At 43.4% G+C, this 25907-nt stretch overlaps 1 protein-coding gene across 1 annotated transcript in view; it reads left to right on the top strand.

The window, feature by feature from the left end:
- The window catches only part of CUBN (cubilin), a gene marked incomplete at its 5' end in the record, with an annotated part of 224139 nt that overhangs the window by 54206 nt on the left and 144026 nt on the right, over positions 1–25907 (top strand). The window contains 3 exons of the mRNA XM_006766043.2: positions 905–1086; positions 10694–10868; positions 14030–14199. Coding sequence (XP_006766106.1) covers positions 905–1086; positions 10694–10868; positions 14030–14199 — 527 coding nt within the window. The remainder of the gene's footprint in view (positions 1–904; positions 1087–10693; positions 10869–14029; positions 14200–25907) is intronic.

Genomic DNA, 25907 nt, shown 5'->3' with positions numbered 1-25907 from the left:
GGGCATGTTTTCATATGTCTCTTGGCTTTCTGTATGTCCTCTTTCGAAAATTGTCTATTTAGGTCCTTTGCCCATTTTTTTTATTGGATTGTTTATCCTCCTTTTGTTAAGATATATGAGCTCCTTGTAAATTTTGGAGAATAGGCTCTTATTGGATATAACATTGGCAAATATGTTCTACCATGCAGTGGTCCTTCTTGTTGTTTTGTTGATGGTTTCTTTTGCTTCCATTGTACTTCCTACTTTGAAATTCTTACCTACATATAATGAAAAAAAAAATCTAAAAATTAGAATGACATTTTGAAAATATTACCAAAGGTTTAATGTGATGAGAATAAGGACTGGAAATTATTGCACAAAAAATATAATCATGCTTTTTAAAAAGAATAAATGTAATAACCTGTAGCCATGATTTTTTCCTCATTGTTTATAGCTGCTTAAGTATAGCTTTACTGTAACTTTATGATTTTTCTCTTAAAATAGTTATCTGCATTGAATCTATAAATTGCTTTGGGTAGTATGGACATTTTGATGATGTTGATTCTACCAATCCATGAACACGGTATATTCTTCCATCTGTTTATGTCTTCCTCTATCTCTTTTTTCAGTGTCCTGTAGTTTTCGGCATATAAGTCTTTTACCTCCTTAGTTAAGTTTATTCCTAGGTATTTTAATTTTTTTGGTGCAATGGTAAATGGGATTGCTTCTGTAGTTTCACTTTCTGTAAGTTCACTATTGGTGTAAAGGAATGCCATGGATTTCTTAGCATTAATGTTGTATCCTGCTACATTGCCGAATTCATTTATTAAGTCTAATTCAATTACCTTTTGATTAGTTGGATTGTTAAATTCTTCCCACTGGCCAGAGCTCACTTGGAACTGACTGAGCCTTGCTGTTTTAACAGGTTGTGGTGCGGAGTTGTCTGGGGCCATGGGCTCCTTCAGCAGCCCTGGATACCCAAACACGTACCCCCCCAGCAAGGAGTGTATATGGTACATTCACACTGCTCCTGGGAGTAGCATTCAGCTCACCATCCACGACTTTGATGTGGAGTATCATGAAAGCTGCAGGTTTGACGTCCTGGAGGTAGGAATTTACATTGTTTTTCAACACATTCCAAAATCTGGGGTAGAATTGGAAATCACTGCAAAAATCCCTACATTCTTTCCAGTATTCCGATCGGTGTTCTATTAGAAATTTTGATGACATTTGCAGACACATGGGATTAACATCTCAGTTTGGCTTTCTCTAAAAGAAGTGCTTCAAGGGCGTGGTGGCCGGCAGCTTCTAGGAGGCGATGCCAGGAAGCAGGCATTAAGGGAGCACGTGAGGAAGGGTGCAGGATGAAGAGCCAGTAAAGGGAGGCTCTGTGAGCAACCTGGGCTTCATCCTGCTGGGACCCTCTGAGCTCTAGTGAGGACTACTCTTCAGAATCATCCCTCTCAGGACACCGAGCTGAAGCATTGGTCCTGCAGTCCCACCCCCACTGATGGAGGAAGTACTTGGCATGGTTAGTGCCCCACACTTGCAGCCTGGGAAAGGCACTGGGGAGGCAGAGTGCGTGCAGGGAAGGCCGTGGGCTGCGGGCACTGGGGTGGGGCAGGGCAGTAAGCAGAGGAGTTGTCCACCGTACCTGCAGCTGCAACCTGACGGGGTTCACGTGGGGCCAGGTGCGAAGCACATCTGCTGCAGAGGCTTTGAACAAAGTGGTCACTTAGACAGTTTGAGGCATTTTCCAACATTACTGCAAAGGGTTTGTCTCAGATAATTTCAGTGGCCTTTGGGAATCTATTACAGTCAGTTCTTTATCGCAGGAATCTAGTCATTAGGGGATTATACATGGGGTAGACATCCTGAACTTTGACCCACCTGCAAAATGTAAGGCTTCTAAGTATGCACAGAACTATCACCATAGGAAAGCGGATGCTATTGCATGTGACAGTCATGACAAGTGTTTCTCTCTACATATCTGGTAGAACTTAGACACCATGAGGGCTGGGTATTGTGGTGCTTTTGTTTTGTTTTACTGCTATTTCCCTAGGGCCACAGATTGCTTGTCAAATAGCAAACACTCTATATGTATTTAATGAATGAAAACACAAATGTGTCTATGATTGACACACCATAATAGCACACATTTATGGTGGTTTACAAAGGGATTTTGACATCCATTTCCCCCACTTCAATGTTCAATACTCCTGTGAGTTAAGTGGGGGGAGGGGGGGATTTTGTCCCCATTTTACCATTGTCAAACAGAGGCTCAGAAAGGTTGATGGGTTTTCCCATGACTACAAGGATGGTGAGTGGAAGAGCTATTGTTATCGGAGGATTGCACAGGTAAAATTCCTCTGTTGCTACTGAGATTAGGGTATCCCTTTCCCACTGGGATCTTGGGGTCTGCTTCTTTCGATATCTTAAGCAAAAGAATTTTCTAAGATTCCCACAGGAGAATGAGATGGGATAGAAAGGCTTATTCATGTGAAATTATATACTTTGGGTAGCAAAGTCTCATATCCCTTAAATCAGTCCTGGAAAATGGGTAGCCAGGGCTTCAGCAGAGCTAGAAGCAGAGTCAGTGCCCAGAATTTCTGTTTCGTAGTGGAATTGAGTCTGGTACAACAACAGGCTAGTCCCAGTCCATCAGTCCATTGTGTGGGTCCACATGGCCCTGAGCTGGTGGGCAGATGCAGGGAGTGTGCCCCATGTCACAGGAGAGCCAGGAGCTCAAGAGGACCAAGAGCACCAAGAAGGAGGACTTCTTTGTTCAGTTTAAATACCAAATCTTCCTGTGCTCGCAGTGCCCATCCCTACATGCCTATTCTGGGCAACGCCCTATTCCTAGGTATGAGTGACAGGCAAGCACCTTCCCACATCATCCAGACCCTACTGGGCATGCGTCCATTGTCCAGTCCCTTTCCCCAGCAATATGCAGGAATCAGGCCTGGAGAGTGTTAAACTGCAGCTTCCTGGCAAAGCTGTACAAATGTCATGCCTCTAGTATCTGGCCTTCCCTTTACTCCTTTCCTGTTATTAATTAGTAGCCAGGTTATTAGAACAGTGTTACTATCAACTGAATGCATCCACTACTCAGCACTTCATGTAAGCCGGTAATGAAAAGATAGAGGTAGGCAGTATGCCAGATATTGAAATGAGTGGCAGGTATTTCAAGGAATCTTTAACACTTAAAAACTTTAATTACAAAACAGATTCTTTCCTTGAAAAGAAATGGGGTTCTCGAGTCATGCCCTCACTGAGTGGTTGCAGGTCACTCATACCTAGGAATAGGGCATTGCCCAGAAGAGGCATGTAGGCATAGGAACTGCATTTAGCAGCTCAAGTATCTATAAAGGAGGATATGCTGCAGGGAATATATCAAAGACAGAGCTGGTAAGTCCTTGGGTGAACCCATCCCCTCATCATCATGTAAGTTCTGTTGCCAAGTCATGACTCCATCTCAGAAGACCTGATTTTGGGGAGGAGAGAACAAGGTGGCAACCGAAATTCACACTCACAGTACGAAGTGCGACTAACACTCTAATGTGGAATCTTCAGATGGTCCCTCTTGCTAGCAAGGGTATTTCTCAGTTGCATAAAACCCTGGACACTTACAAAAGGCTGGCAGCACATTTTTCCTCAATGTGAAATGTTCCAAAACCTTCATGTTCATATCCACAGCGTAGTTGGCAAATGTAAATAGGTTCATTGTGCTTTGGGCTTTGTCACACCCATTACGTGAGAAAGCAAAGACTGGGGCTGCTCCCTGCAAGCTGCCTGGGGACAGAAGGACAAAGCAGGGACTGCAGGCAGCAGCACTCAAGCCGGGCACTTACTGTGACTGCACAGGAAGGGCTGTGAGAAGTGGCTGCAGTCTGCTTAGGGCTTATGTTTTTAGGACAAGGTAGTCTCCCAATGTTCCATCAAAATCAGGGTTTGGGGGGATACTTTGAGGCCCTTAAATATTTTGTGAGTTTTTTCTTAAGGCTAAAATAAGTATCTTCCTTACTTAAAAAAAAATTGATTTCAGAGAGGAGGGGAGAGGGAGAGAAAGATAGAAACATCAATGATGAGAGAAAATCATTGATCGGCTGCCTCCTGTAAACTCCCAATAGGGAATGGAGCCCACAACCTGGGCATGTGTCCTTGACTGAAATTGAACCTGGGACCCTTCAGTAAGCAGGCCAATGCTCTATCCACTGAGCCAAACTAGCTAGGGCTCTTCCTTACTTTTTGTTAAAAAATCTTATTTGACCTCTCTGCAAATACAGTGGGGCCTTGACTTACAAGTTTAATTTGTTCCGTGACGGAGCTCATAACTCAAATTACTTGTATGTCAAATCAAAAAGTGAATGAGTGAGACACGTGATGCTGGGCTGATGTTGTGGCGTTCACTGTGACGTTCGCTGTGCCAACTAGCGGTGGGGTATCTTAAGCTGGCTCATAACCCGAACTTAGCTTTTAACTCAAAGCAAAAAATCGGCCAAGAGACGGCTCGTATCTCGAAAAACTCGTTAGTCGGGACACTCATAAGTCAAGGCCCCACTGTATTCAAGTCAGGTGGAAAATGCTGTAATAAATTGCACTAATAATAATCCTATATAATAAAAGGCTAATATGCAAACCAACTGAATGGCGGAATGACCGGTCGCTATGATGCACACTGACTACCAGGGGCAGATGCTCAATGAAGGAGCTGCCCTCTGGTGGTCAGTGCACTACCACAGAGGGAGTGCCACTTAGCCAGAAGTCGGGGTCATGGCTGGTGAGTGCAGCGGAAGCCCTGATAAGAGCCTCTCCTGCCTCTGTAGCAGCACTAAGGATGTCCACTGCCAGCTTAGGCCTGCTTCCTGTGGGGAGCGGGCCTAAACCATCAGTCAGACATTGCCTGAATGCTCTTGGAATGCGAGAACATACAGACCAGGCTGAGGGACGCCCCCTCCCCCTCAAGTGCATGAATTTTGTGCTCGGGCCTCTATTTGTTGATATAAGAAACATCCAAACCTGTAGAGAATTTTCATGAGTTTATTTGAGCCAAACTGACAATTGCTGAAAGCAACAATCTCAACAAATACTCTGGAGAATGGCAGTTTTTCAGCTTATCCTATCTAATAAAAGACAAAAGGGTAATTGACCGTACATTCGCTACACTTCCCATTGGCTAATCAGGGTGATATGCAAATTAACCACCAACGAAGATGGTGGCCAGCAGCCACGCAGCTGAAGCGAGCAGGAGGCTTGCTTGCTCCAGTGATGGAGGAAGCCAAGGTTCCCTGCCTGCTGCGGCCCAGCTCTGAGCTCCGAAAGCAACAAAGTTTCAATTATAGAAGCTAAACAAACCCCAGATACCTGCTTTCAGTTGGCCATGGCCACGGAGCCGGCTCTTAGCTCCAGTGACAGCAACGAAGTTTCAATTATAGAAGGTAAATAAATCCCAGAATTAAAAAAAAAGAAAAAAAGGAGAGGCTGGGAGCTTCAGTCACTGGCCAGCCTGAAAACGGCCCTCAGCCCCTCATCCAGGCTAGCCAGGCACCCCAGTGGGGACCCCCACCCTGAAGGGGGTGTGACCAGCTGCAAAAAGCCATCATTCCCTCACCCAGGCTGTCCAGACACCCAAGCGGGACCCTGACCCTGATCCAGGACACCCTTCAGGGCAAACCAGCCGGCCCCCACCTGTGCACCAAGCCTCTATCCTATATAGTAAAAGGGTAATATGCAAACTGACCCTAACAGCAGAAAGACTGGGAATGACTAGTCACTATGACACACACTGACCACCAGAGGGCAGATGCTCAGTGCAGGAGCTGCCCTCTGGTGGTCAGTGCGTGCCCACATGGGGGAGCTCTGCTCAGCCACAAGCCAGGCTGATGGCTGCCAGTAGAGCGGTAGTGATAGGAGCCTCTCCTTCCTCCTCAGCAGCGCTAAGGATGCCCGACTGCAGCTTAGGTCTGCCCCCCACTGGCAAGTGGACATCCCCCGAGGGCTGCCGGGCTGCCAAAAGGATGTCTGATTGCCATCTTAGGCCCAATCCCCTGGGGAGCAGGCCTAAGCCAGCAGGTGGTCATCCCCCAAGGGGTCCCAGACTGCAAGAGGGCACAGGCCGGGCTGAGGGACCCCCCGACCCCGAGTGCACAAATTTTTGTGCACCAGGCCTCTAGTTTTATATATTAGAGTCAAAGGAAGGGGCAGGCATAAGGAGGGTTACATGAAATCCATTGGTGGTAGATTAGGGAGGCGGGAGAAAGCAACGCAGGGAAATCTCTGGGATTAGATAAAGAGTAAAACAAGAGAGATGCATACTTCTTTTACATTGGTGGGTTCAGGATAGTCAATAATTAACATTCAGAGCACCATAGAAATGGTTTGGGGGAACAAGATAACCATGAGCAGTTCTGTGGTCTCTTGCTCTGAGTGGTCTGTAAAAGGAGATTACTCTGACATTATCAAGGTTTGTTTTCTTAGATGCAAAATGGCAATAGGCAGGCTCAGGTTAAGGTAAAGACTGACCTTTGATAAAGAAGCTATAGTCCTAGGATGTGACTACCCATCATGACCTGCTTTTTAGTTAGGAAGTTTTATGTTCAAACCATCCTATTTGGTTAGTTTGGTATCTGAGTTTTACGGCCTACCATGCTGGTCTCCCAGGGCTTGTCAGATTTAGTATGTGGCCCCTTTTTTGTCTACATGATAAAATGATTTTTTTCCATCCCTCAGACCACAGATACTGATAAGGTGTTAGCAAGTGGTTTCAAAATTTGTTACCCTTGGTGGGTGTGTGGCCTAGAAGCACTGCTGGCTATTTTGACCCATCTTGCACATTATCCTTTCCTGTTGTGCTGAGAGAGCCAAGTAGGACCTCACTGTATTGGGCTTACTTGGTTTTCACCAAATTTAAGCAGGAGTCAATGTTTTTCTCCCTCAAAAATCCATGTCCAGATACTGGCCATTGCATTTTTCAAAAGCCATTCGGTTACTCATAACCCTGGAATGCTGACTTGATTATAACAGTAAATGGAGCTAACAGAGCAGAAAGAAATGTTCAAAACAGATTAAAACCATAGGCTTTGAAATGTTTCATATCCCAAGAATTTGCTAAAAGCACATTTTTAAATCTCTGATCACCAGACCAGTTCTCTTTCCCCTAAAGTTTAGTCATATGCTGTAATCGAATGAACCACACCCTGAAATTCTTTCCAACTTTCCCTCTTTTGAAGAGTCATATGTTAACCGTTGGTGTTGTTTGTGAAAGCCTAAAGTGCCTTTCTGTTGTTTGGGTCGTGGAAACACTGGCTGGTTTTTCTTCAGTCTCTGAGAAAGGAGCCGAACCGGCATAAAGCCGGAAAGGAAATCCACTCCTTGGTGCAATAAACCTAGACAATTGCTTGATGTGGGCAGTTAGTTCCCTCTGGTCCCTGTGATGGTCTTTTGTGAGCCCAGCCCAGTAAGAAGGGAAGCAGAAGTGGTTGTGTTTATTCTTATGGAGGCTTCTAGGCCTAGCCAACTCACATCCGTTTTGTTTGTATTCTCAAGGGGACCCATGGGCAGGGAAAACAAAGAATATTTTGCCAATGTGCAAGTTTTCTTTGTTAGCACTAAACCCTGGGACCCGATGTTCTCTCCAAATACGTGCTGCCTGTTGGGCTTGGATGATTAGGAGCACATGCTGTCAGTTTCATGCTCTGAGAACTGCGCCCAGGGCGAGGGGGCAGGGAAATCTTCAGAAACAAGAAGCAGTGCTGCTCCTTGCATTTGCATACGTGGACGTGGAGAGGGCCACACAGGGCTCTTCCCCAAGTCCTGCTTTGGATGGGACGGAGCGGGCCACACAAACACAGCTCCTCCTCATGAAAATAAGCATGAAGCTGTCAGTGCTTCATTCCTTGGCGATTACAGTCCTTGCGCTCAGGCCTCTGTGCAACAGCAGTTTCATTCATTTTGGTCTTTCCCGCATGACTGAGGGAATTAATTGGACAAAGAAATCATTATAGATTCAAATCACATACTCCCCCAAAGTAGGCTTGTTGTTCTTACTCTCTCTCCCCAGGGAACACTTGAGAGTTTTCCCTATCCATCAACAGCTTCCTTGAGGGTGGGCAAGGGCAGGGGGCCTCGGGGACCGGGGAGAGTAACAGGAGGTGGAAAGCAGCACAGAGCACAGAGGTGGGAGGGCACAGCACACAAATCTCACTGAGCACTGCTTTCCTGGTTCCCACCCTGAGCATAGGATTATGATCACACACGTGGGGCAGAGGGAAGGACCCAAACACTAATATGCTTGAAAACTGTTGTCCAAAATTGTCTTTCTTCCACAAATTTAAGTTTCTCAAGACCTGATGGTAGGGGATTAATATCTTCTTCTTTAAAAAAAAAATTTATTTATTTTAAAGTTGAAAATGCTACCACTTATTCCTTTAGCCCAATATATCAATGCACAAATATCGTAAATATAAAAAAGAGAATCATATGATAAACTCAGAAACAGCCTCTGATTGTAAATTCTGTCAGTTTTCTTATAAGATGTCATCTTATCTCTCTGAAATGAAGGGAAACTGCCTCATTTTCTTTTTTGTTACTCAAAATCCAGAGCATCCTGTTCAGTGATGTTTTATCCAGTTTCATAAATTTTCAATTTTTATTTTCTGCAATCATTTTCTTTTTTTATAGACATGTATTTATTGCCATTTTGTAATTCATATTTTTGACATCCCTTCGCCCCCTTCTTCTTAAAGAAGACCGTTGATCATTTCATGTAATATTGAATTGGTGGTGATGAACTCCTTTAGCTTTTTCTTATCTGAGAAGCTCTCTATCTGTTCTTCGATTCTAAATGACACCTTTGCTAGGTAGAGTAATCTTGGGTGTAGGACCTTGCTTTTCATCACTTTGAATATGTCTTCCCACTCCCTCTGGCCTGTAAAATTTTAGCTGACAGTCTTATGGGTAAGGCTGCAAAGGTAACTGACTCCTTTTCACTTGCCGTGAACCCTTTAACAGGAACACCTGGGACTCTAGAAGCCCTCCATCTCACTCAACCCAAGCCCTGTTACAACCAGAGGTTATGGTCTTCTCTTCCTGGCACTGGAACCCTGGGCTGGAGGCTTAGTGTGGGCCTGGAACCCCTTGCTTCTTAGTAGCTGAGATCCCTCCCTATTTTTAAATTTGTTTTTTTTTTTATTGAGTTTTTAGAGATAGAAAGGGAGAGAGATAGAGAGAGAGAGAGAGAGAGAGAGAGAGAGAGAAACACTGATGTGAGAGGAACATCCATCAGCTCCTCCTGCATGGCCCTACTGGGGATCAAGCCCCCAACCCAGACATGAGCCCTGACTGGGAATTGAACTGGTGATCTCTTGGTGCATGGGTTGATGCCCAATCCATTGAACCACATTGGCCAGGCTCGCTCTCCCTTTTCTATCTGACACATGTCGGTGTGGGACCAGTTTGTTCCACATCTCCACCCCTCCTACCAATCTCGATGTCGCTGCTTCTTTCTATGCTTAGTTGCAGGATTCTGTTCAGTTAGATTTCAGATAATTCTGATAGACGGTTGTTCTGTAGTTTAGTTGTAATTTTGATGTGGTTATGAAAGAATATGAGTACTGCACTTACCTATGCCACCATCTTGACTGGAAGCCCTGACCAAAAATCAAACCTGCAACATTTTGGTGTATAGAACAATGTCCCAACTGACTGAGCCACCTGGCTAGGGCCTTAATTTTATTTTTTAATATCTTCTGTTTGATTATCTTCCCCACCCTGTTCCATGCAACACATACACTGGCTAAGCAGGATCCACTGGTGTGTGAGGTGTCCTGGAGGCCCGGCCTGGGCTGGACTAGACTTGCTTGCGAGATGCTGGATGTGAGACCAAAGGAGTCCTTGCTGGGGGGAATGCATCACTGGGATGTTAGAGCCCAGTCAAATAGACAGTTGCAAATTGGAGGAGCCTAGGTCTGAGGACAACTGAGATAAAGCTAGGGGAAACCATCCAGAGACTGAGGCCGAGCACAGGGCAATTCCTGAGCAAAGTTGGATGCTCTTGGTCATATTCCTGAGCATGGGCATCCTGGAAAGGGGAAGGATTCCTTTCCTGAGGATACCAGAGAACACACTCTACAGGTTATATTCTCACTCCTTCTGACGAGATTGGCATGTCAGGGTGGTATGGCCATAGACTCACTCCTTCTGAAGAAGCAGAAATATTAATTAAATGCCTAATCTTATAAAATATTCAGATTACAAAGTGGAAAATCTTAAAAATATAACTGGGAGATCAATAGCCTTCAATGAATTTTCACCAACAAGATGGCTTTAAAGTACGTAGAAGAGTTAGAAAATCAGACTTGATTCTACATGACCAGCAATGCCTCTGCCAAAGAAAGCAGGAAATCCCTTTGGAGACATGAAAAAGAGGAAGAGGGGAGGTAGGGGACACTCTGGAATCATCGATACAGTTCAGCTCTGCAATTCTGGCTGATAAAATAAGCAAGCATTTCGTGGGTGGTGCAACTTGTGAGTTCCCAGGGCAGAGGGAGTGCCTTTGAAAATCCAGCTCAAGTTTACAGTTCATCCCCACCCAGGGAGGCCAAGACTGCAATTTCTAGTGATAATAAAGTTCAAGAGCTGGTGGCAAAGTGAGTCATGGAGGGCTGTATTTGCTCAAATATCTCCCCTCATTTAAGTTCTTTTTTTCCTATCCTAGATCTATGGAGGCCCCGATTTCCACTCTCCCAGAATAGCCCAGCTGTGTACCCGGAGGTCACCTGAGAATCCCATGCAGGTCTCCAGCACAGGACATGAGCTTGCCATCCGATTTAAGACTGACAGCATGATCAGTGGGAGAGGCTTCAATGTCTCATGGCAGGCTGTCCCTGGAGGTGAGTGAACCAAAGAGAAATCTCAAAGTACTGAAGCCTAGCCCTTGTGAACTTTGATGAAATGATTGGAGAGAGGTATGAAGGCTCCACCCTGACAACTCTGTGACTTCCCTAGTGGTGAATACTGCTTTGGCATGTACTCTTCCCTGAAAAATAGGATAGATTTTAACTTCTGAAGAGTCACAGTGCATGTGAAAACAAGGAACATATGTGAATCAGTGGTGAGAGTGGGAGTGGGTGACTGGTTAGATTCACTTCCTCTCTAAGGACTTGTGCCTGTTCACCAGCCTTAAGCTGGGAAGCAGCAAAGTGGTAAATTTCTTCACGCCCCAGTTTAGACCAGTGATGGCGAACCTTTTGAGCTTGGCGTGTCAGCATTTTGAAAAACCCTAACTTAACTCTGGTGCTGTGTCACATATAGAGATCAACCAAAGGACTTGTATGCATGCATATAAGCATAACCAATGGACATAAGACACCGGGGGATAGGGGAGGCTAGGGGACTGTCAAAGGCGGGGGGGAAAAAAAGAACACATATGTAATTCCCTTTGTAATACTTTAAGCAATAAAAAAAAAAGAAAAGAAAAGAAAGAAAAAAAATTTTTTTTGATATTTGCAACCATAGTAAAACAAAGATTTATATGTTTGATATTTATTTTATATATTTAAATGATATTTAACAAAGAAAAATCAACCAAAAAAATGAGTTTGTATGTCACCTCTGACACGCGTGTCATATGTTCGCCATCACTGGTTTAGACCCTTGCATTCTTGGCAAATGTCAAAACTGTAAATGTTAAATTTGTGAATTCCAAGGAGTTACCAGGGGTTAGATAGTGACATTCTGCCCAAGAACTTAGGCAATCTGAATAAATTACCTGTTGCAGATTGTTTAACTAAAAACTTAATGTGCAAAATATTTTAGCAGATATTAACCTGTACAACTACTCATATTATCTGAATTTATTGAATGCTTACCATGTGCCAGGAACTTTACTATTCTATAAGACTCATCTCCTTTCCACCCTAAGAGGGTAGTTCATTTCTTACACTCATCATAGTAAAGAGGAAATCAAAGCATAGAAAAGTTAGTGACTTCTAGAAAGTGCCAAAGCAAAAATGTAACCTCAAGCTACCTTATGGCCCCACTTTTGTAACTCTTAAGGTAATATAACAAGTATATCTCATGTTTCCTGAAGTCAATAATGTATGAATCTTATATAATAAGAGCCTAGGTGGCGTCACATGCAACATCATCACAAGATGGCCACCACAAGATGGCTGGCAGGGGAGGGCAGTTGGGGGCAATCAGGCCAGCAAAGATCGGGCCTAAACCAGCAGTTGGACATCCCCCAAGGGGTCCCATATTGGAGAGGGTGCAGGCCGGGCTGAAGGACACCCCCCCCCCATCCCAAAACTTTGTGCACCGGGCCTCTAGTTTAATTATAATTATAAATACATATTATTTAGATTACCCCAAAACGATTTGCAGTTGTTAGAAAACTAGAGGCCCCTCTACCTGGCCTGCGGGGATCAGGTCAAAACCAGTTCTCTGACATCCCCCGAGGGGTCCCAGATTGCGAGAGGGCGGTTCTCTGGTGATGTACCCCAGAAACTGGCTCCCTACTCTCTGGTTCCTGGTGAGTCACCCGAGAACCCTAGCTGCCAAGTCACTGCAGCTCGGCAGCGCCTGCATTGAGCATCTGTTCCCTGGTGGTCAGTGTGCATCATAGCTACCGGTTGAAGCATCTGCCCCTTGATGGTCATTGCATGTTATAGCTACCAGTCAAATGGTTGATTAGGCTTTTATATAAATACTAGAGGCCTGTTGCACGAAAAGATTTGTGCAATAGGCCCTCCCTTCCCCTGGCTGCCAGCACTGGTTAACCTCCGGCACCCAGGACCCAGGCCTTTGCTCTGGCCAGAGCCGCCTTCAAGCCTTTGCTGCTTGGGCCTGAGCTGCCTTCAAGCCTTCGCTTCTCTGGCCAGAGCTGCCTTCAAGCCTTCGCTGTCCAGCCCGGACGCCCTGGGTTGGGTCGCACACAGGATGCCCGCCGCCCCGGGTTGCAGATAGCAGGCCCAGATGGTGGCGGGTCAGCGGGGATGGCGCTGTCCCACCCTGCCTGCAGTATGCAAATTAGCCGCCATATTTGTTGGCAGTTAATTTGCATATTGTGCTGATTAGCCAATGGGAAGCCTAGCAAAGGTACGGTCAATTACCATGTTTGTCTATTATTAGATAGGATGGATAGATAGATAATATTGAATGTTTCCATTATTGCTTTGTATCATTATCAATCCAAGAAATAATGGGTCATAGAGGTGGACATTGATGGGTATTTGATAATAACGTAAGAATAAAAAACTGAATAAATGTACCAGGTCCCGAATACTAATTTTGTTTATTGTTTAACACTATTACAGATGTTTCTCATTTTCACCCCCTTTGCCCACCTTTACCCCCTGCAGCCCCTCTCCCCTGGCTTTCACCACACATGAAAATGGTGTTTTCTGTGTTCATGGGCTATGCATATGTAATTTAAAAGGCAGATATTAAATTATTTATAGAAGCATACATTACTGAAGTAATCAATTTCTTGGAAGGAGATGTGTTATCCTTACAGTTTACTATATTGTTAGAGAAGCATGACAAGGCATTTTATAGCTTTATGAAAACATGATTTCATTTGCACGTACTTTTCAGTATTTTTTTAAAAAAAATGTTTTTCTTGATTTTTAGAGAGAGAGGAAGGGAGAGGAATAGAAAGATAGAAACATCGATAAGAGAGAAACATTATGGATCGGCTGCCTCCTGCACGGCGCCCCCTGGGGGTAGAGCTACATCTTGGGCAAGTGCCCTGACCAGAAATGGAACTGGCAACCTATTGGTACCTGGGTTGATGCTCAACTGCTTAGCCACACTGGCCAGGCAACTTTTCAGTATTTTTAAAATAACTTTTGGCATTAGTATAAAATATCTGAAGTATTTTCTTAATTGTTCTTATTTGTTTTGTTTGGATGAATGAATAGTGGATATTCATGTCTACAAAATGTTTGGCATAGATTACATAAAAGTGGTAGTCAAAGTATCTCCTTGTTATGGGTAAAGTTTTATGTATCAGGGTTTCGTCTCATTAATGAATTGGGTTTTCTACTTGCAGGTTGTGGTGGGATTTTCCTGGCTCCCAGTGGAGAGATTCATTCTCCAAATTACCCCAGTCCTTATAGAAGTAACACTGACTGTTCCTGGGTCATTCGAGCGGAAAGAAATCACCGTGTTCTCTTGAACTTCACTGACTTTGATCTTGAACCTCAGGACTCTTGTATTATAGTAAGTGGCACAAATTTCAAGCCTTGTCTAGAGTCAAACCTGGGTCAAAACATTGCCATATGAGCATATTTTGCAAATATATTAGTTATGAGTGTTTTGGACATCAAATCATAGGAAACCTACCAATTAGCAACTTAAAATATGAAGACAGTTATTTTTTACCTACATACAAACCAGGAGGTAGATAATCTCAGGGTTGTTTAGAACTTCAGTTTCTGCTCTACCATTCTTAGTGTGTTGGCTTTTTGTTTTGTGACCTCATGGAGCAGACCGTCCAACCTTGGGAGAAGGCAGGGAGGGGGGGTTAGAGATCAACCAAAGGACTTGTATGCATGCATATTAGCATGACCAATGGACACAGACATCAGGGCAGTGGGAGCTTGCCCTTGGGGACGGGAGTGGCCGTGTGTGTGTGTGTGGGGGGGGGGGGGGGGCGCTAATGGTGGGGGGAAGGAGACATGTAATACTATAAACAATTTTAAAAAATGACTGCAGCAATTCCAAACATTTTTTAATGAGTTCAAATCTGAGAAAAGGGAGAAGAAATAGCGTTAGTTGTTTCCATTTTATATTTTTTTCATCAAAAATGAAAATTTTTCATAGAAGCCCTTTTACATATCATTGTCCAAAATTGGCTGCAATAAAGGTTAGGTAAGTATAGTGGAATGGAAGGATGAATTTATCATAGCTACTTTAAATCAATTATTTTTAAGCCTCTAGGAGGGTTCTCCTTTTCTTGAGATCAGGATATTTGAACAAATGTGGCTGATAGGAAAGAATATATTGGGAGAAGGGTGTGAGAGGGAAGGGATATGGCCATTAGTTGTTTGGATGAAAGATAGGTTCTGTTACTGCCAACACCTGTACCTAATGCTATATGTTTAATGTGTGAGTAAGTGAGATTGAATTTTGAGATTTCTTTTTGGTTTTAATTTAAGTATTTTTAACAAAAGGTTTTCCACCTCTTATTTGTATTTTGTAACACTTTATTAAAATACCAACCAGATTCTCCTAGCTAATGGATATTTCTATTTTAGTTTCCTGACAGATTCTTATACAAACTCCAACTGGCTACCTTTCAAATTTAACTTAAGAAAAATCAAAATTGTTTTAGATTTTTCAAAGTAGTCCAGTCTAATGGTATAATTGTAAGTATTATTGTATAATATTAAATCATTAATGTACTTAAAAGTTCAGTTGAATTATGATTACATATTAACCTTCTAAATGAGTCTTCAGAATCTAAATTAGCAAAGCATTATACAAACTTATGGCAGGATATCTACTTTCTGTAATGGTAACTTACACCAACTCACTTGAAAAAGACAATTTAAAAACTTGGGATGATATTTAAAAACATCTTCCTAAGTGCAAGAAAGACCTCCCAAGTAGCGTGAAATTTCTGAGTTAATGTCAGAGGCCGACCTGAGCCTAGTACTGGGACTGCTTTTGCCTGTAGGGCATTTGCTGATCCAGAAGCAGGTAGCAACACTACGGAGAGCCTCTCAGGACAAAGAGGAGCGAAGTTCCAGTCCAGACCCTAAATAGGTTGGAGACCCTGGTAAACCATCCTAAAGCCTAGGTAAAATGAGAGTAAAACAGCCTTCACAGAGGCTGCTTCTTAGCTTCAAGTCACCTGAGTGGCCTCCAAAATCTCACGCCATGGAATAATGATGGGAACCCTGTACTGCTAGTGCATTTAAGCATTGAACATCCAGTAATTTAAGGGAGATAAATTCATCCTACATCTCATTTCTACCCATAATTTTTCATATACAATAGCCAGTGTACCATCATATATATGAGACGATAATATAACATAAATGCAATACAACATTAATAACAGACATTGGAAACAACACACTGATATGCCAGATACTAAAATTACCAGACACAAGTTGGTAAACAACTATAGTTACTAAGCTTAGGGAAGTAAAGGTAAAACTTAAAACTTTTAGCAAGGGTTGCAAACAATAAAAAGTAGCATTGAAAGAAAGAAAAGGAATTAACTGAACATTTATAAGTGGATAAATACAGTAGCTGAAATTAAATTCTCAGTGGAAGTTTTTTTTGCATATTAGATAAATTTTTTGCATAGTAGACAGAGATGAAGATAGAAATAGTGAACTGAAAGGTATATCAGAAAAACCTATCTGGCAAAAAGTATGGATAAGCAAAAGGATAAAAAAATGCAGAGGAGAGGTAAAGACACACAGAGGGTAGAGTTAAGAAGATATAACATACATTTCATTGTAATTCCAGAAGGAAAAGAGAGAAAAATGGAGCAGAATCAATATTTGAAGAGCTAATGACTAAGACTTTTCTAAAACTGATGAAAGACATCAACAAGACAAAAACAAGGATTCCAAGGAACCCAAACAGCCAAGCAGAATAAATAGGAATACATACTTATTAACAAACAAACAAAAACACTTAAAGATAAAGAAAAAAATGTTACATTCAGCCCGGGAGTGGGTGGGTGGGAGAACAGATTACCTTTTAGGAAGGGACAGACTCAGTGTTGACTTTGCAGTTGGGATAATTAGAAGCAAAAATGACAATGGATGATATTTTCAGTTTGAGGAAAGAAAATAATTACAAACCAGGACCTCTGCACTCTCTGAAATAGCCTGTAACGATGACGGCAAAATCAAGCATTGAAGCAGAAGAGGGGCCTTCAGAAGACGTGTGAATGGGCCAGAGACATGCTGTCTACCTCGTAGTGTTGCCTGCTGTGGGCATTTCCCCATCACTGTTCCCTCCCTCTGTATGGTGCCAAGTACAGTTTCATAAAGCCCATAAACCATAGAATTCAACGTACAATGGTGTGGGACTAAAACAAGACCTAGGTCAAAGGCACACCCAGCATGGATGCATCATTTCCCTCCCGTGGTCATGAGTAGGCTTTCCCCCCTACCTGAGATATAAATACACAGCCTGGCTTTTCTATTAGCCACTGCCTTATCTCAGCATGCAGCTGGGCTTGACTTAAACTGAAGTAAGAGGGAACAGATTGGAAAAAGTGAAACCTCAACTATGATCTGGTCATAGGCATGGAGATTGGAAAATAAACCCAAAGACAGGTGCTGGGAAGAGTCCAGTCTGGCAGATAAGGTCAAAACCAAACAGTATTAGTCCAAGCAAGTTGTTGGAATCAGAACATTCTGTATGAAGTAGTTGGAGTGTCCCCGCCAACTACAAATGGGGCATTCAGAAGCTAATGGCACTAAGCACTTGGGTAACACACTGATATACCAAGTGAATTACCCCAGCAGTCCCATGGTGAGGAAATCTAGCTCTGTGGTGGAGGGGACCTGAACTGAGTCGGTTTTACCACTTTCTAGCTGGGAGAAAGCTAATCATTCCACTTCAGTTTCCTTAACTAGGAAATGGGGGTAGTAATAACATCTGTGTCAGATTTGTTGTCGGGGTATTTGAAATTACGCACGTGACCTGCCTGTCACATAGAAAGTTCTCAATTAGTGCTCCCATAATCGTAATGACACTGATGATGAGTGCCCTCAGAGGCATGTTTGAGCAACACCGAGAAGGGGAAGATGTCCTGAGCTCCCAGAAGGGGCAGTGGCCTTAGGAGCCAGGACCTCCCACCTGTGGTCCTGGGCCTCAAGGTCTTCAGTAAAACAAGAGCCTGTTTATGAATCTTTGTCACAGCACAGTGCCAAGCATTTAATGTACCTAGGACCCAATAAATTATAATAATAATCAGGAGAAAACAAGAGTGACTCATTTAGGCCTGGAAGCCAGAGAAAGTTTCACACTGAAGATTCATTCTCTGGGAGAAATGTGGTAGCGGGGCCAGGAGAGGACACTGTAGGGAGAGAACGAGGGCAGTTGTGCACAGAGGTGTGAACACGCACAGACGTTTGGGAATAGGAAAGGAGAGCACTGTACTTGGAGTGAGCTATGTGTTGGAGAACATGTAGAGACCATGGGACTATAGAAGATGCCAAATTGGACAAACTCTTGTATGTTCTGTGAAGAATGTGAAATGAAAGCTTTCTATAAAACAGAGGAGTAATACACTCAAAACCATATTTTACAATGATAACAGACAGTTATTACAACACCGTTGGCAGAGAAAGATGGTATAAAGGCCGTTTCGGAAGCTATGAAACCGTGGGCAGTGGCCTTGGGGATGGAGAAAAAAGCCATACTGAATAACTCTTAGAATGAAATTAGAGGCTAATTCTGTGGTGGAGGGTGGGCTGGGTGATGAGAGGTAGAAGAGTTTAGACTATTCTCTTGAAGAATAGGTAATGGTGATGCCATTAACTAACTGAGTAAAAGGGCAGACTACTGAGTTTGGAACCTTTACGGAGTTCAACACGTGAATTCAGTGCTCCGCATGGGGTGTGAGCTGGACGTATCTATTTGAGGATAAGTTCTGTATATTTGGATGGTTATTCACACCACAGAGGTAGCTGTGTCCACTTATAGGAGAATTTTGTAAAGACAAAAGGGCCAAGTGAACTCTGGGAAACAGTTAGGGGCAGATGAAGGAACAGAGGAGAAGGAGACCGAGGAAAGGACACTCAGAGAGCGTGGGTAGAATAGGTTGAAACAAAACCATTGGATTTGGTCTTTGATGACTTTGTAAGGCCCAAGATGGTGTGTGTGGTAGTGGAAGACTCCAGACCTTCGCCCTTTCCCAGAATGATGGAAGTGAATGATTTAGAGGGAAGGCAAGATCAACGGAAAGTTATCTTTTTAAATATGGAGAAGCGTAAGCATATCAAAAGAGCAAGATGCTGGTGGAAAAAGAGCAGCTGAGTGTAAGAAGTAAATGGAATAACTGATGAAGGCATGTTATCAGGACAGAGACCTAGAGAAGAGACAGATTGATCCTATTGATTTCATGCTTTTAGAATGAGAAACTGGAACACACACCAACCATAAGCTATTTTTTTACTTGCAAATGTATTTATTGAAAATTATATAAATCATACGCAAACTAAATCATTTTTGTTTTTATAATTTATAAATCACCCGTATGAAAATATAAAGAAATGTGAAAAAGGACTGTTCAGGTAAATTGGGGCAGAGACCTGTATGGTTGCCAAGTGGACTCAGTTATGGAGATGGGAGGTGGGCAGAGGTTTGGAACCAGGCAGGCAATGTCCTGGCGAGGCTGGAGGCTTGGCTCCAACTTACAGTTAGTTGTCCAGGGCTTTATGAAGGCAGGCATTGAGGCAGCAGCCATCTATCCTTTACAGCTCGATGGACACTGGATGTGAAACTTAACTTACTGTCCAATATCTTACACAATATCTCTGCAGTTTCAGTTCATACCAAGCCAATCATTCATTCTGGAGACATGCAAGTTAATTTCATGGTCCTGTCGCTTATACAGAGTCACTGGCAAAGAGAAAAATATTCAGCTACCAATGATGTTCCCAGATAATGTTTGTGTTCATGGAATTTTTAATAGACCTCAAGTGCACCATTTAATACTGAGGCAAATTGTGCTTGGATGAGACCAGCATCAAGTGTGTTTTTTCCTCCACACTCCCATAACAATTTGGATTGTCAGAAACAGAAATATTAGCAGTCACTATTATTAATAATCATAAACACATAGATACATAGAATGTTAAAGTTGGAAAATGAGAGATTAGAAATAATTTACTGTCATCTCCTTATTTTTTAAAAAAGAAAACTGATGTTGAGATGGGTCAGCATCAATACAAGGTAGAAATTAATAGTAGGATCAGCCCTAAAATGCAAGCAAGTCTAAAGTAAGAATAAGTATTTTGGTAAAATATAAAAAATATGACCTATACAGGGAACTGGAAGAATAAAAGACAAGTAGAAAAATAGGGAGAGAAAATAAAATTAGGGTTACTTTAGAACATTGCGAATTCTCTTACAGATAAGCCCAACATAAGGAAAAGTGTTAGGATTTAACTATGCAGTGGACAGTGTCTGTGCTCTGAAGTGGGGTGGTCTGTGTCCCATCCGCCCATTCCGTCTTTGGTGTCAACTAAGTGCTGGGCACCAGGCACTAGTGTCTGGGGTTGGCCCCACCACTCACTCTCTCATGGCCTGGGGACCTTAGCGGGCTCGCTCACTTATAAAATCGAGTGCCTGGGGAACCCAAGCAGAAAGAGAGAAGCTAGGGAAGAGGATCCTGTTTAAGAGTCGTATTTAGAAAGAGGAGAACATGCTGGAGTTTGACGGAATGGACACTAAGGGTCAGGTGATGTCAGCAGTGGGTTCATTTCTGAAGTCACAGCCAGCCCCGCCCACACTAAACTTCTGGTCACCCCCTGGAGCGCACGTCCACCAGGCGTTGGTTAGAAGAGCAATTCCACCTGCCGCACGGAGGAGAGCTCCTCCTGTAGTTGGCCTGGTCCCCAGGGGTGCCGAGCGGAGGCAGGGTAACCCCACAGGCAGCCCCAAGCTATCACTCCTGGATTCGTGGAACTAAAGGCAAGGCTCAGCCAGTGGAAGAAATGAATGAAAACATTTATTTTTTTTATTTTATATTTTATTGATTTTTTACAGAGAGGAAGGGAGAGGGATAGAGAGTTAGAAACATCGATGAGAGAGAAACATTGATCAGCCACCTCTGCACACCTCCTACTGGGGATGTGTCTGCAACCAATGTACATGCCCTTGACCGGAATCGAACCAGGGGAAGGGAGAGCGATAGTTAGAAACATCGATGAGAGAGAAACATCAATCAGCCGCCTTCTGCACACCTCCTACTGGGGATGTGTCTGCAACCAAGGTACATGCCCTTGACCGGAATCGAACCAGGGACCTTTCAGTCGCAGGCCAACGCTCTATCCACTGAGCTAAACCGGTCAGGGTGAATGAAAACATTTAAATGGAGCAGTAAAACACACAACTTCCATCCCCTCTATATAACCCGTAGCAGCAGACTTTGTATTCCAAAGACGCCGATCATTTGATGGATGGCTGAATTAAGGAAAAGGGGCATTTTTTGCTGCCTCCACTCTGTGATGGGCAGTGGGAAATTGCAGGTGACACAGTTGGGAATGTGCTGTGTACAGTTCACTTCCTGGCACAATTATTGATAGACATTCTCACTATTTTGAGCCACATGAGAACTTAGATAACATCGCAGACGTGTGTTTTCTAGAATTACAGTTTGCCATAGTGAAAAAAGAGAGACACTGAATCTTCTGACTTCTATTGAAATGGCAATGGCATCATGGGGTCCTAACGACAAAGCTGGACTTGCACTCAAGTTTCAACAAATTTGGTGATAATGTTTGTTCCATCCCTTTGCAGTGGCCAGTTTAATTAACCCCGGGCTCCTGAATGACACACATTGTGAGCAGTTGTTGCTGAGGCAGCAGTGGGAGCACTGGCGAGGCAGGACTCTATGGTCAACGTGAAAATGGCTCCATTATGTTCCCTTTCAGGAAGGCTGTTTTAAGGTGACCTCCGACTGACAGTTTAATTGCTTAATTAGAGTCTCTCTTCTGAGCCTCACATTCGCATGGCCCTGCAAGAGCTTATTGATCCCTGGGACACGCTGCCTGTAGTTCCCTGTGAGAGCAGGGAGAGAAGTCAGTTCAGCAGCACCCGTGGCCCCGGGAGCCTGCAACCTCTGAGTTCTGCATCCGCTTTGCTCAGCACAATGGAATGTCTGCCTTGTGAGAACCAGTGAGAAAGAGAGAAAAGCAAGCAGACCACAGTCCAGAGCCAGGCTCTCATTTGGAGAAAACACTCACTCACTAGGGCTGACGGAGCCTAGAACAAAGAAAGGGCCCAGGATGACCAGCCGGTTTCTGTTCCACAGCTTTTTGTACTGATCCAGGAGGAAGAAAGCAAAGGGTCTGGTTAGAACTGAAGAAAACCAGATGCCCCCCACCCCGACCCCAGAGCTGCAGGGTCTGTTTTTACGAACATTGTTTGACGATAAGGTGCAGGGTGGAACAGTGCAAACACTGACTGCAATTTCCACATTTTGTTTTATTTTTTTAAGACACTACCCAAGACGTGTTTCCTTTTAAAACATTGATCATTTTCAAAACAGATCAAATAGACACAGGAATAATAGAACTCTGGGCTTTGAAGAGACAGTGGAAACAACTCTTCCTTAAATATTTATTGTTTTACAAATAATCCAAGAGAGAAATCAATCTCCTCCTCCTCGCCGCCTCCCGCCACCCCCCTTATTTCTTCCCTCTCTCCTTCACTCCTCACCACAGAAAATTTACTTTCCATTTGAAAGTTGAGGATGGTTTCTGACCATCTCTTTAAAACGTTTGTGACTTACTTTTGATAACCTGCTTAGCCCTTTTGCACTCCAGCTCCAACGCAGGCACCAGACGCTGCGCCAGTATTTACATCCCAAAGCAAAGAACAGTGGAAGGGAGGCCGCGGCTCTCAGTCAGTGGACCCGGGCTTTGTTTTGCTTTGCTTACAAGTCAGCTCAGAATCTCCTTACAGGCTTGTTTCTTTCGAGAATAAAATGAATTTCTTGGATTTTTTTTTTTGTATTAACATTGGAGTCACTGCTTAGAACAGTTGCAAATTCTTAGACTTGTAGTCTCCTGTAAAATTTGAAGACTGAGTGTGATAATGCAGAACAAAGGACCACGAGTGACAATGTCCATGCGGTGAGTGACTACACATTTCACTTGGTACTAATTTCAGGGCAGGGTAGCTGGAAAGTACCACCGACAGGAAACTGATGCTTCCTACTTCCCACCCAAAAGAAAAGCTGCTAGAGTGAGTAATATTTTCCTCTCTGTCCTCACATTTATGACTCTAACAGCTTGGATAATTTCCTGAGGGATTCCCTTCCCTATCACTTGATATTTCCTCTATCATAGAGCAGTTCTCATTCCAAAAATAGAAATTCCATCAGCAGCTATCCTACCAGATTTAATGTGTGAAAATATTTCATGCATTCTCACCCTCAAAAAGGACTTTGCACCTTCATGGGCATGATCTATTCTGTAGCCTAAATATTTTATTCTTCAGCACATTTTTTACCCTGGTAAGTTTTAAGGCAATCTAAAGCAGTGGACACGTGCTGCAAGGAGTTCAACTTGAAGTAAAGAGTAAATATCAGAGTGAAAGCCAAGTTACAGCAGGGGCAAGGTGAGGAAAGAGGCCGTGCTGCACCAGAAAGTTAGGCTGTGGTTAGAAAAGGACAGGTGTGGATGTCTATCTGAATTCAAGAATAGCATTGAGTGTAGGAATCAGGGATATAAGTTTCCATTTATTATTGGTCCAGGCACTGCACACTTTGTTACATAGTCTGCTAAACTAGCCATGCTGGGAATCCATCCCATGCATGTTCAGTGGGAAGGAATGCGAGGTGCCAAGCACTCTGAAGTCCACAGGGGCCCCAAAGAAGAATTTCTCAAATGCCACTAAGGATGCTTTATTGTAGGCCTGGATAAGTGAGAGGAGACTTCCATTCCACTTCTAGAGCTCCCATAATTATCTCTCTAGGAAGCCATGGACATCTCATTTAGCTTCGTTGATTCATAGTCTCAATATTCTATCCTCAATGGATGATACTTGATTTTGTCTTTCCAGTAGGTTTAATGATAACTGATCAGATGTCAGAAGGATGGGATCAGATGGATACTGTTTCTACACTCCTCAGTGTGTGACTGTGAGCAAGTTAATTACATGTTTTCTGAGCCTCAGTCTTACCAACTGAAAAATAAAATTGTAAGAAGGATTGAATTTAAAAAAATATTTTTATTGATTTCAGAGGGGAAGAAAGAGGGAGAGAGAGAGATAGAAACATCAATGATGAAAGAGAATCATTGATTGGCTGTCTCCTGCACGCGCCACACTGGAGCTTGAGCCCACAGCCCAGGCATGTGCCCTGACCAGGAAAGGAACCACCGAGCCATGCCAGCTGGGTTCTTTCCTTTCTTCATGACATATAAATTGCGTAAGTTTAAGGTGTACAACACATTGATTTGATGCATGTATATATTGCAATATGATTGCCGTTACAGGATTAGTTAACACCTCTATTGTGTCACATAATGTCATTTTTTTTTTGTGGTGGGGATAATTCAACTTTTCAGTTATAGAGGGACTAGACACCTGGTGCACAAAATTCATGCATGGGTGGCGGGGGGACCCCTGACTCCTAACCACTCCCCTGCCTGCCTGCCTGCCTGCCTGATCGGCCCTAACCACTCTCCTTCCTGCCTCATTGCCCTTACCTGTCTGCCTGCCTGCCTGATCACCCCCTAACTACTCGCTTGCCTTCCTGGTCATCCCTAACCACTCTGCCTGCATGCCTCATCGCCCCTAAGCACTTGCCTGCTTTCCTGATCACCCCTAACCACCTTTGCCTGCCTGATCACCCCTAACCACTCTGCATGCCTGTCTTTTGCCCCTAACCACTCTCTCTGCCTGCCTCATTGCCTCTAACCGCTCACCTGCCTGCCTCATCGCCCTTAACCACTCTACCAGCCTGCCTGATTATCCCTAACTGCTTGTCTGCCTGCCTGATCACCCCTAACCACCTCTGCCTCAGCCCCGCAGTGGCAGTTTCATCTGGAAGGATATCTGGAATGACATCTGGAAGGTCCTTTAGCTGTCCAGTCTAATTAGCATATTACACTTTTATTATTATAGATAATTTTTTTTAAATACATTTTATTGAGGTTTTTTTTTACAGAGAGGAAAGGAGAGAGATAGAGAGTTAGAAACATCGATGAGAGAGAAACATCGACCAGCTGCCTCCTGCACACTCCCCACTGGGGATGTGCCCGCAACCAGTGTACATGCCCTTGACCGGAATAGAACCCGGGACCTTTCAGTCCACCTCTGCCTCAGCCCCGCAGCGGCAGTTTCATCCGGAAGGATATCTGGAATGACATCTGGAAGGTCCTTTAGCTGTCCAGTCTAATTAGCATATTACACTTATTATTATAGATAATTTTATGCACATATACTTCAAAATCATTTCAGTGAATTTCATCATTTCGTAAGTGTGTTACTTTGATACCTTCTAGAATATCCACAAATGAGTTAAAAAGAAAAAAGTAATAGTGCAGAAAATGAAAATAGAAGAGTATTCACATATATTTATAGTTTATTTGCATGAAAAGCTCAATGTTGAAGCATTGTCATACCTTGGGAATTGTAAAATATGCTGTGTGTTTTGCTTGTGAATTAAAACAGTTTTTGCTTACTCCAGATTTTAATAATTTTAGCCCACACATTTAGTTGGTTTATTTTCTGCATGAGCAAGATGAAAGTTAATAAAACAAGAAGATAGGAGATTCGGTAGATATATACCCCTTCCCCCCATTTACTCTCCAATAAGCTGAGTGAATACATTCCAGTTCCTAGAAGTGAAAATACAAACATTACTGAGGGAGCTATGTTCATTTCCCCCCTCAGTCATGTGCTTTGGGCAGTAAGTAATGACTGTGTCAGTAAGGTGATCACAGGTCACTCTGATAGCCTGGGTTTTGGTCCTAGAGGAGGGGCTGTGGGCTGAAGTGCTATATGTACTGCATCCCTGTCAGTCCTTGTTCTTTAGTTCTCAAGCAGAGACCAGTGATTGCTTGTCTTTATTTAGTGCAATTTTTAAAGTATTGGGATGCTCGGCTTTCCTTTTGTATTGCATTTTACATTTTCCCAAAGAACACACTGCACAGTGGCTATGGTTTGAATTGAAGGGGACACGTGAAGCAGGGGGAATTTCTGGCTGCTGTGGTGATTGA

The sequence above is a fragment of the Myotis davidii genome, unplaced genomic scaffold (genome assembly GCF_000327345.1).
Source record: "Myotis davidii unplaced genomic scaffold, ASM32734v1 scaffold1120, whole genome shotgun sequence".
NCBI lineage: Eukaryota > Metazoa > Chordata > Mammalia > Chiroptera > Vespertilionidae > Myotis > Myotis davidii.
The sequence above is the reverse complement of the archived record's forward strand: the minus strand, read 5'-3'. Positions and strand labels throughout refer to the sequence as shown.